General features: G+C 51.1%; 2 protein-coding genes across 2 annotated transcripts in view; one reads left to right on the top strand and one right to left on the bottom strand.

Annotated features, from left to right (window-relative positions):
- The first annotated feature begins 109 nt into the window (after positions 1–109).
- On the top strand, positions 110–10,442 carry TFIP11 (tuftelin interacting protein 11). The gene is made up of 12 exons (XM_071445267.1): positions 110–528; positions 1,109–1,262; positions 1,901–2,057; positions 2,561–2,688; positions 3,180–3,332; positions 4,036–4,545; positions 5,412–5,518; positions 5,742–5,910; positions 6,103–6,346; positions 6,916–7,058; positions 7,532–7,697; positions 8,232–10,442. Exons 1-12 carry the CDS (start codon positions 332–334, stop codon positions 8,585–8,587), a joined length of 2,484 nt encoding a protein of 827 aa, XP_071301368.1. The 5' UTR covers positions 110–331; the 3' UTR covers positions 8,588–10,442.
- SRRD (SRR1 domain containing) overlaps positions 9,693–11,232 on the bottom strand; it is a 2,289-nt gene continuing 749 nt past the window's right edge. Inside the window, exons 4-7 of the mRNA XM_071445277.1 lie at positions 10,873–10,971; positions 10,642–10,796; positions 10,361–10,406; positions 9,693–10,073 (exon numbers count right to left, since the gene is read on the bottom strand). Coding sequence (XP_071301378.1) covers positions 9,867–10,073; positions 10,361–10,406; positions 10,642–10,796; positions 10,873–10,971 — 507 coding nt within the window. The 3' untranslated portion in view covers positions 9,693–9,866. The remainder of the gene's footprint in view (positions 10,074–10,360; positions 10,407–10,641; positions 10,797–10,872; positions 10,972–11,232) is intronic.

The following is an 11,232-nucleotide window of genomic DNA, read 5'->3' as shown; positions in this document are numbered from 1 at the left end:
AATCGCGCGGGCTCCGCCCCCTGTACCCCGCCGGGCCACAGGGCGGCGCTAACGGCGCGGCCGCTCCGTTCCTGACGACTCCATGGTTTGGGGGCGGGGCTTGTGCGCTGCTGGAGCGGACCGGAAGTGAATGGGGCGCATCCGCTGTGGCGGCGCGGCCGGGGCCGGTGCTGGGGTCGGAGAGGGGACCTGGGGGTCCCGCGTCGGGAATTCCTGAGGGGGCTTGGAGTCCCGGGTCGGGAATTCCTGAGAGGGCCGGGCGTCCCGGGTCAGGAGTTCCTGAGGGGGCTTGGGGTCCCTGAGCGGGCTGGGGCATCGCAGCGGAGCCACCATGTCGATGTCGCACCTGTACGGCACGGACGGAGACGATGGCGTGGAGATGGAGAGCTTCGAGGTGTCGGACTGGGATCTGCAGAACGAATTCAACCCGCACCGGCAGCGACACCGCCAGACCAAGGAGGAGGCGACCTACGGCGTGTGGGCCGAGCGCGACTCGGACGAGGAGCGGCCCAGCTTCGGAGGGAAGCGGTACGGCCGGGCTGGGACCCCCCGCCCGCTCAGGGACCCCAGGAGCTGCGCGGTTCCCTGGATCCTCCTCGTTCGCTGGAGCTTCCCCCGTTCCCTGGAGCCTCTCCCCATTCCCTGGATCCTCCTCGTTCCCTGGAGCTCATCCATTCCCTGGATCCTCTCCGTTTCCTGGAGCTCCCCCCGGTTTCCTGGATCTTCCCCTCCTTCCCTGAATCCTCCTCATTCCCTGGAGCTCCCCCGTTCCCTGGAGCTTCCCCCCGTTTTCTGTAGCTCCCTCCCATTCTCTGGATCGTCCTCGTTCCCTGGAGCTCCCCTGTTCCCTGGAACTCCCCCTTGTTCCCTGTGTCTTTCCCGACTGTGAACACCCACCCGAGCAGCCCGGGCTGCCCTCAGGACCCCCTCACCTGTAGAGATTTTCCCTGTGCTCGCTCCCTGCAGCGCAGGGGGGAGGATGGGGATTGCCTGGCAAAAGCAGGGTTAAGCAGCTCGACAGCCTTTAATATCGCATTTTTGGGGGGTGTAAGGCACAGCAGCCCCCGGGCTCCTGCAGGAATGAGCAGGATTCCCTCTCATTTTGCAGCTCCAGGGATTACTCGGCCCCCGTGAGCTTTGTGAGCGCTGGGCTGAGGAAGGCGGCGGCCGAGGAGCTCTCGAATGAGGACTCGGATGATGATGAGAAGCCTGTGAAGCAGGAGGAGATTCCCAAGGAGTTTGTGCCCAAGAAGTTAAAGACAGTGAGTTCTCCAGGAAATTTACTGTTCTCTGTTTTATGTTTGTGAAATTCAGGCTGCAGTCGAGGGCAGTGTAATAGAGCACTAAAAAAGGGAGGAATAATTAAACCAGAGACCCAAATGTGTCAGTAAGGGAAGTGTGTGCTCTGGATTTTGTATCATTGATAAAACAACAATCAGGATAATAAATCATTGGTACAACTGTGCATTGATATAATAACTGTGTGTCCTTGGGAATCAGTCCTTTCATTTTTCTCAATATTCCTTTTGGTCAATGAGGTTTAAAGCAGAGAATTCCTGTGGTTTCCTGCCTTTCAGAGACTTGATTTTTCTGCTTTCACAGAACAGACAAATCCAGGCATGTTATAGATTAAAACTCAAAGACCCTTATTTTCAATTAAAACCTGAAAGAATCAGGAATCAGCTTCAGCTAAATCTGGTGGTGAAACCTGAGAACTGTCAGGTTGTCAGCCAGAGTTTTTTCAGGATTTTCCTTTCCTATCTGAGGAATTTCAGGGATCTCCACAGGTCCTTCATGGATGCACAAGCGAGGTTCCAGTGAGCTGGGCAGTGTGGGAAGAACCTTCTGAGAGGAGTTTTGCACACTTTGGTTATTTGAAGCCTGTGTTTGTTTTTGACAGGGTGGAAATTTCAAGCCCAGCCAGAAAGGCTTCGTAGGAGGCTCCAAGTCCTTTGTGGATTTTGGCAGCTGGGAGAGACACACTAAAGGCATTGGGCAGAAGCTTCTCCAGAAGATGGGATATGTCCCTGGAAGGGGTCTGGGGAAGAATGCTCAAGGTATTGTCAGTGTGTTTGGTGGTTTATTATTGTTAACTGGGGATTTGGGGGAGAGGTTGGATTCCTTAAAGAACTGCCAGTCCCAGGCGGCTTAAACTTCCTTCTTGTTTTCCTGCCAGTGATCCGGGCCCTGTGGTGAGAGTCAGGGGTGTTCAAACTGACCTGTGGTCATTTGCAAGAGAAAAAGAGCAAGAAGAAAGGCAGTAAATTCCAAAGGTGGTCATCCCACAGGAAAGGAGATGCTGTTTTACGTGGCAGAATAAAAAGGCAGTGAAATGTGGCTGGGAGTAGGGCTGTGCTTTGGCAGTTTGGTGTGTGCTGAGATGAAGTGATTTTACAGGGAATTTTTACAGGGAATTGGTGATGTTGGAAGCACTACAGTGCTGGAGGCAGTGCCAGGGAGGGCGTTGGTGCTGATCTGGTAACTCACAGGGAAAGCCTAGCTGTTCAGCTCTCTCCCAGCACACAAAGTGCTCCTGCTGACCCCATTCCCATCCTGCCAGGAATCATCAACCCCATCGAGGCCAAGCAGAGGAAAGGCAAAGGTGCTGTGGGCGCTTATGGCTCCGAGAGGACCACGCAGTCCTTGCAGGACTTCCCTGTGGTGGACTCAGAAGAGGAAACTGAGGAGGTATTTCTGGGGTTCTTGCTGTTTCCCTGCTGTTCTGTGTGCAAAATTCAGTTTTCTTAATTTCTGTGTCAGAGAAAACTGTTTGGGCTCATTGTAGATAAGAATCCAAACACAGAGCATGTTGATTTCATTTAGGCAGATCTTCCTTGTCACTATAATGTTCTTTGTTGTTTCTGGCTCACTCTATTTCAGTAGCTTTGCTAGAATCCCTCCTTTGAGGAGTCCCCCACATAAATAGTCCTTGTCTTTTGTTTTAATAAAAAAAAAGACCAGGAACATCCTGTTCATTTAATCCATAGGGTGGGTGACTGGCCCACAGCATCCAAGCTGGCTTGGCATGAGCTTTTCCACTTCCCATTTATTTCCTGTACAAATTCCTCATTGATCTGATTATATCTGATTATTATCTGATCAGGTTATTTTCCTGTAAAAAGAGGCAGATTTAGGGTGTGACAAAGAGCAGGCACCTCAACTCTGCTGTTTTTGTCCAGGAGTTTCAGAAGGAGCTCAGCCAGTGGCGGAAGGACCCGAACGGAGGCAAGAAAAAGCCCAAGTACAGCTACAAAACAGTGGAAGAGCTGAAAGCCAAAGGCAGGATCAGCAAGCAGCTTGCAGCCCCTCAGAAGGAGCTGTCCCAGGTCAAGGTGAGGTTGATAAGCCTAGGGTGACCCCTGAGGAACAGTTTGGGCCCTTTGGTGTCACCAGCACATTTTAGGCACCGGTAACCTCAGTAAAGCCAATCCTAGGAACTGCCTGTGCAGCCTCATGGAACTCATCCCCGAGCCATATAACAGCTCTGTGTCACCTGGATGTGGTGACAAATTAGATTAAATGTCACTGTGTGTAGGGGGTTAATTGCAATTTAAGTTTAATTGTTTCACATTTGTCATAATCAACACTCACCCACTTCTGAAAGCACAGTTGTCCTTTTTGGGATTGTTTGAACCATCTTCTACCTCAAAGGGACAGTAAGGGAACTCAATAAAATGATGAATCTGATATTAAAGTATCTTTATAAAATTATAAAAGTTCTAAGTGCAGTAACCAATGGCAAGATCACTGCTTGTAGAATCATTCAGTGAAACTGGGATGAGGTGAGGAGATTCCTGTGGCTCTGATTCCAGATTGTCTCTTACTTGTTGTAACTCCTTGTGTGTGGAGAAGACCATTGTGAAAGCAATCCCCTTGTTCAAATACAGTGTATGTTAGCATACACTGTAGTAATTAATGTCCTGGAGTAATTAACGTCCTTGGAAATCTCCAGATTTCAATTTGGAGTCAGGGATTTTCTCCTTTTGTGAAGCTGAAAGTTTTTTGTTAGAGAATTTCTGTTCTGTGTGCTGGCAGGTGATCGACATGACGGGCCGGGAGCAGAAGGTTTATTACAGCTACAGCCAGATCAGCCACAAGCACAACATCCCAGATGACAGCCCCCAGCAGCCCCTGGGCAAGGACTCCAAGCCCCAGGGCTTTGCCCTGCCCGAGCTGGAGCACAACCTGCAGCTGCTCATCGACATCACGGAGCAGGAGATCATCCAGAGCGACCGGCAGCTGCAGTACGAGAGGGACATGGTGGTCAACCTCAGCCACGAGATCCAGAAGATGGCTGAGGTGCTGTCCCACGAGGAGAAGGCCATCAGCAACCTCAGCAAGGTGCTGGACATGGTGGAGGAGTGTGAGAGGCGGATGCAGCCGGGCTGTGAGAACCCTCTGACCCTGGATGAGTGTGCAAAGATCTTTGAGACCCTGCAGGACAAGTACTACGAGGAGTACAGGATGTCAGACAGGGTGGACCTGGCAGTGGCCATAGTTTATCCCCTCATGAAGGAATACTTCAAGAACTGGGATCCCCTCAAGGTGTGTGTTGGTTTGAGTTATCTGCAGCTCTCACTTGATGGCTCCAGTAATCTTTGTTACCTTGTCCCCACTGTGGTCTAGTGGGAGGTGACCCTGCCCGTGGCAGGTGGCTCATCTCATGATGAACTTTAAGGTCCCTTCAAATCCAAACCAATCTGGGGTTCTGGGATTCTAAATTCCTGATCAGTCTGGAGAAAAAGAAAAGAGACAAAATGAAACTCTACTGTCCCCACTCTCAGACATTTGCTGGGTAAAAATTTAGGAGTTTGTAAGGCTAAAACACCTAAATTTTAAAAACCTAACACCTAAATTTTTTAAAACCTAAAACACCTAAATTTTAAAACACCTAAAACACCAACACCCTTTTATGAGTGTTGGGATGAAAAAATTGGTGAAAAATCTCTAGCTGTTGTTTTCTAGCAAAAGCAGGAGAGATTTGTCTGTCAAGTATCAGAGATGCACAGTCTGTCCTCAGTGCAATTTAGGCTGGAATACAGTCTGGATCTCTCTGTACACCTGCTAAAGTTCAGACTGTCCTCTCCCTGGAGATGTGTTAATACTGTAAGGTGGGATTTTTCTCTGGCAGGACTTTACTAAAAGTTATTTAGGAAATAACAGATGTGGCACTCACTGCTCTGGGCTGGTGACAAGGTGGTAAGGGGCACAGGTTGGGCTCAGTGGTCTGGGAGTTCTTTTCCAACTTGAATGATTGTGGGATTCTGGAATTAAGACTGAAAGCTCCTGGTTTGCCCTGAGAGGAGGTGAAAAGGCTGGCTGTGCTCAGCATACCCTCAGCCTGCTCTGTGCAGATCCCAGCTGGAGTTAATGGAAAATGATATGGACCATTTGTGCCCTGTCATTCCCAGGACTGTACATACGGCACAGAGATCATAGCCAAGTGGAAGAGCCTTCTGGAAAACGATCAGCTGTTATCCCACAGTGGGCAGGACCTGTCAACAGATGCTTTTCACAGGTAAAGAACAAATGATTTCTACTTTGTGCAGCATCTTCCTCTGCTGCTTCCTCAGGGGCAGACACAAGGGAGCTTTTCCAGAGGATTCCCTTGCTGGGCCTGTTAAAATCCAGTTTGCAGCTATAGAAAAGAAGCAGCTTTAACTAACTGCTCCCATTTAGTTTATTTAGGCCCAGGCTGTAGCTTTGAGCTTCACTTTGATTTATTTGGGCTTTCTTGCCAGACTGATGTGGGAGATCTGGATGCCATATGTCAGGAACATCGTGGCGCGGTGGCAGCCGAGGAACTGTGGATCCATGGTGGATTTCTTGGATAGCTGGGTGAACGTTGTCCCTGTGTGGATACTGGATAACATTCTGGATCAGCTCATCTTCCCCAAGCTGCAGAAGGAGGTGAGAGAAGAGGGCAGGGGAAAGAAAAGCCATGCTCTGAACCGCTGTTTGAATTCCAGCTGGACCTCCCAAACACCATTGTGCAGCCTCTGCCGATGGATTGAGGAGTCGGGGGTTGCAGAGCTCTTTATGCTTCACAAGAACTCGCTGCTGGTGCCTGGATTGAGTTAATCTTTGCTGTTGTGCCCCAAGGTGGAGAGCTGGAACCCTCTGACAGACACGGTGCCCATCCACTCGTGGATCCACCCCTGGCTGCCGCTGATGCAGGCGCGCCTGGAGCCGCTGTACTCGCCCATCCGCAACAAGCTGGCCAACGCCCTGCAGAAGTGGCACCCCAGCGACTCCTCTGCCAAGCTCATCCTTCAGCCCTGGAAGGATGTGTTCACTCCTGGCTCCTGGGAGGCTTTCATGGTCAAGAACATCGTGCCTAAACTCGGTGAGACAGTAGACAGTGCTGGCATTGGCACCTTCCACCTTGCTAATATGTGGGTGCCAGTGTTACATCAGAGGTTGTTGTTAATGAGATTAGACCAAGCTTTCCTCTGATTTTCTGCTACCTGTCCTGTGCAGAGGCAGAAATATTAGAAAAATACAAGGAATTACTCTGCTTATTCTCTAGGTTTTCTGTCTTATTTTTTTATAAATCATCCATTTCCAGCTGGTAGGAATATCTGAGAGCTATCAGGTAGGACCAGGCTGTAAGAGGTCTCTCTGTTACTCCTGAATTCCTTGGTCTGTTCTAATGTTTCACCATGAGTTTTGTAATGCAAAGAGGCTCAAAGGTCAAAAAATAGTCAAGTTATTTTGGTTTCTCAGTTCTGGCTGCAAATTGTAATCATGGGAAGTGGACATGCACCATTTTGTGGCAGGATCAGCCAAAGATCCCCACTGTCCTTTAGGATAACAAAAAGATGCTGCTCAAGTTCTGTGTGTTGGTGGTGAAAGGGATCAGGGCACTGATAAAACTGAGTGAGGCTCTTTTCTAACTGTCCTCTCCTTTCCCAGGAATGTGCCTGAATGAGCTCATCATCAACCCTCACCAGCAGCACATGGATGCTTTTTACTGGGTGATTGACTGGGAGGGGATGATTTCTGTCTCCAGCCTTGTTGGGCTGCTGGAGAAACACTTCTTCCCAAAATGGCTGCAGGTGAGGCACTGAGGGCTGAGGAAAGAGGTTTGATTAACTGAGGAGTGTTATAGAGATTCCTGTGCAGGAATTGCTGCCCTGGTGCTGAGCTGGGCTGGTTCCCACTCACAGCTCAGTAGTCATTGGAACAGTTCCTCCTTTTACTGACAGTAATAAACCAAGTGGCAAATTATGCCAGGAGAGATTCAGGTTGGATGTCAGGAGGAATTTCCTCATGGAAGAAAAAGGTGTTCAGGCACTGGAAGGGACTGCCCAGGGAGGTGATTGAGTTCCCATCCCTGGAGGTGTCCAAGGAATGCTTGGATGTAGGACTCAGGGCTCTGGGCTGGTTGATAAGGGGATGATTGTTCATACATTGGACTCAATACTCTTGGAGTCTTTTCCATGTTAAATGACTCTGGGATTCTGTGGCAGAGGGGCCTCTCCTGCACAGACGTCCCTGTGCTCCCTTTGACCTGTCCCTTGCTCTGCAGGTGCTCTGCTCTTGGCTCAGTAACAGCCCCAACTACGAAGAGATCACCAAGTGGTACCTGGGCTGGAAGTCCATGTTCTCAGACCAGGTGCTGGCACATCCCTCCATCAAAGACAAGTTCAACGAAGCCCTTGACATCATGAACAGGGCTGTGTCCTCCAGCGTGGGTAGGTGGCTCATGGGGGTGGCTCTGCTGCTCTGGGCTGGCAGCACTGGGAGGCTGATTGGGGCAGCGTGGCAGGAACTCACATGAGTGAAAGTCAGTGGGCTCTGTCCTTAAAGAACACCTCTGAGGTGCTGCTCAATAGTTCTGGACTGCACTGAAGCAGAAACAGATTTTTGGTGGCTTCCTGAGCTGTTGAACAACTGATCCGCTTCCAGCCTTGCCCTGTCAGTCAGATATCATCCTTTAGGGCTTGACTTCTAAAGCTGCCATTCTTGGGTATTTTTTTCTTTATGGTGAGGTGAAGGGAACCAGCAGTTCCCTTCCACATGATTCTCCCTAGTACCTAAAAGTGATAGTTGGGAGTTACATGGCATAAAAGAGAAGGGCGTGCCTGAGGGAGCAGCACCTGAACTCTGCCCTCTTTCCAAAACTGAGAACTCCCTTTCTGAGCCCAAACTTGACCACCACACTCCAATTCATGTCCTGGATGGAGGTGAGCAGCTCAGGAGGGTTTTCTCCCCATTCTCTCCCCCAGGTGGGTACATGCAGCCGGGTGCCCGGGAGAACATCGCGTACCTGACGCACACGGAGCGGCGCAAGGACTTCCAGTACGAGGCCATGCAGGAGCGGCGCGAGGCCGAGAACATGGCCCAGCGCGGCATTGGCGCCGCCGCCGGCTCCGTGCCCATGAACTTCAAGGACCTCATCCAGACCAAGGCCGAGGAGCACAACATCGTCTTCATGCCCGTCATCGGGAAGAGGCACGAGGGCAAGCAGCTCTACACCTTCGGCAGGATCGTCATCTACATCGACAGGGGCGTGGTGTTCGTGCAAGGGGAGAAGACCTGGGTGCCCACCTCGCTGCAGAGCCTCATCGACATGGCCAAGTGAGGCCTCAGTGCAAGGGGAGACCACCCTGGGTGCCCACCTCGCTGCAGAGCCTCAGACATGGCCAAGTGAGGCCTCAGTGCAAGGAGAGACCACCCTGGGTGCCCACCTTGCTGCAGAGCCTCATGGACATGGCCAAGTGAGGCCTCTGTGCAAGGGGAGATCACTCTGGGTGCCCACCTCACTGCAGAACCTCAGACATGGCCAAGTGAGGCCTCAGTGCAAGGGGAGACCACCCTGGGTGCCCACCTTGCTGCAGAACCTCAGACATGGCCAAGTGAAGCCTCTGTGCAGAAGATCTGGGTGCCCACCTCGCTGCAGAGCCTCATTGAAATGGCGAAGGGAGGCCCCGCTAGGGACTGAGTCACCACCCAGGAACAGCCTCTGGGTAACCCTTAGAATAAAGTTCCAGGTTTGTAAATGGTGACACTGGAGCTGGATGCCAGGATGGTTTTATTGGAAGAGCTGTTCAGGCAGTGGTAAGAGGACGGAGGGCCAGACTTCCTGACCTAGGAAGCCAGGCTAAGGGAGAACAAGCAGTGCTGACACTTGTAATTGCCACCTGGGACAGGTTTACCAGCAGGTGAGGAGGGATCACGTTCTCTGCTCGGTGAGGGCTGGCCTAGCTGAGTCCCCTGAGTCTCTAGTGACAGATGTCACAGCTTGTGCTGGCAGTGAGTTACTGTCCCCACAACATCCCTCACACATTGGGCTCCTCTTTGCTGCACACAGCCAGGACCTGTCCCAGCTCTCTCTGCTGTGGGACTGCAGTGGTTAAGAGCACAGAGGTGAGGGAAGGAACACTAAAGTTTTCCTGGAGGGAGCCAACCTGATTGTTCTCAGGACTGATCAACAGCTGATCTCAGCAGCAATGAGAGCTGGGAGCTTTTTCCAAGTGTGCACTGGAAACCAGGCCCCAACACCTCCCACTACAAACCCCTCTGATAATTTCCCCTTTTTTGATGCTTTGCAATGTGTGTAGGACATGCAATGCCTCGAATTGTTATGGAAGGGGAGGGAATCAGAGCAGTCACTGCAGTGTGAATGGCTCCCAAGGCAGGTTTTGGTGGAATTAGTTTGGTGGAGTTCAGTGAGTGTAAATCAAAGCTCAGCTTTACTTTTTTATTAAATAAAATACAAAAATGTCCCATCACCTCAGCATTCAGGTGCTGCCACTTTGGACAGAGCCTGATGCCACAGTTGCTACTTGAGCTCCATCTTAGCTGCACAGAAGCTTCCATGGGAAGAGATGAGGATCCCAGCCCTGCCACCACAGGGATGGTCAGGACTTGGCAGTGGCTTCCTCCCCCTTCCTGATGATCTCCAGGTCCTCACAATCTTGGTACATTGGCTCCTCCACAAAGTCCCAGACCTCAGGGGAGAGCGCCTGCAGTTTATCCAAGGGAAACCAGTGCACAGAGGTGTCATTGAAGGTGTCCAGGTACCGGGGGTGACTGGGGAGTGCCACTTCCTCCACTCCTTTCAAAACCTAAAGATCATTTGGGGAAAAAGTTACAGACAGTGCAGCAGCCCCTTCCTGCAGAGCTGAGCCAGTGAGGATGAGAATGGTGTTACATTACCCTTAGCCCCTGTGTGCAGGATGTTCTGCAGATGTTCAACAATCCTAAAGTGATAAGCTTTTATATTATAGTGTCTAGGAAAAAGGTTTTGAAAATAACCCCCCCTTCTTTGCAATGGCAGTTCATTTCCTTCCATTCTCATTAAAAGGTGTGTTGTCAACATGGAACAATAATGTTAAATACTGTTACCTCATACCTTTGCTATGTAAGAATAATCTCTCTCCAAGATTCTGGACAGCAATCTACAAAAACAGAAGATGTCTGTGTTAGACACCACATTCCTGTGGATTTAGACAGGTTTTCTGCATGGGGGTGGGACAGAGGATGGAGGAGAGGGCTCACAACTGAAAACTTTATGGCAACAAAAATGCACGAAACAGGGAAATTGCTGTCAGAAGCAATAAAATCAAAGTGGGGGGACAGAGAAGAGGAAAGCATGGTGGGGAGCACTAGAGCCTGTCCAGGCTGGGCACAGACCTCTCCTCGATCCCTTGGAAGCTGTTCCCGATGATGACCAGCTTGGAGAGCGCCGCTGGGCTCCAGTTGCTCCACAGCAGGTTGTTGTACAGGGCCTTCCCGCAGTGCACCATGTAGAACAGCGTGGTCGCACCCTCGATCCCGTGTTTCCCCTCCTGCCCGGGAACCACCGAGCCCATCACGGCCGAGCCCCATCCGCGGGCCCCGCGGTGTGACCGGGGCTGTCCTCACCTCATTCTCCGGGAGCAGGCACAGCCCCAGCGCTCGCAGCGCCGCCGCCTCCCGCGCCGAGAAGGCCGGGTCGAACAGTGCGCAGTGTGCGGGTGGCACCTGCGGGGACAGCGGCAGAGATAACCAAAAACTGCACAACTTTGTGGAAGCTGTAAAGCCGGTACGTTTATTACAGCGCCGGACGCATGTGGGGATTACTCTCCTTAAAAGACATGCGTACCTCTGGGAACTTCAGGTCCCTTTTTACTCCCCTCTCAAATACATATGCATACAATTTCACAATAGGTCCATACATATTCATTTTTACGAATTTCACGTGACATTTGCCGCTAGTTCTTCTTTACCAGAAAGAATTCCTAG

The sequence above is a fragment of the Agelaius tricolor genome, unplaced genomic scaffold (genome assembly GCF_023055355.1).
Source record: "Agelaius tricolor isolate 1412-34295 unplaced genomic scaffold, bAgeTri1.0.p SCAF_20, whole genome shotgun sequence".
Lineage (NCBI taxonomy): Eukaryota > Metazoa > Chordata > Aves > Passeriformes > Icteridae > Agelaius > Agelaius tricolor.
This window is presented reverse-complemented; position numbering and strand designations above follow the sequence as displayed.

Bases quoted from the DNA above. Each gene is read 5' to 3' on its own strand.
- TFIP11 (XM_071445267.1), top strand. From the start codon at position 332: ATGTCGATGTCGCACCTGTACGGCACGGACGGAGACGATGGCGTGGAG. The intron at 2,689-3,179 runs GTATTTCTGGGG...GTTTTTGTCCAG, and splicing joins CAGAAGAGGAAACTGAGGAG to GAGTTTCAGAAGGAGCTCAG. The intron at 5,911-6,102 runs GTGAGAGAAGAG...TTGTGCCCCAAG, and splicing joins TCCCCAAGCTGCAGAAGGAG to GTGGAGAGCTGGAACCCTCT.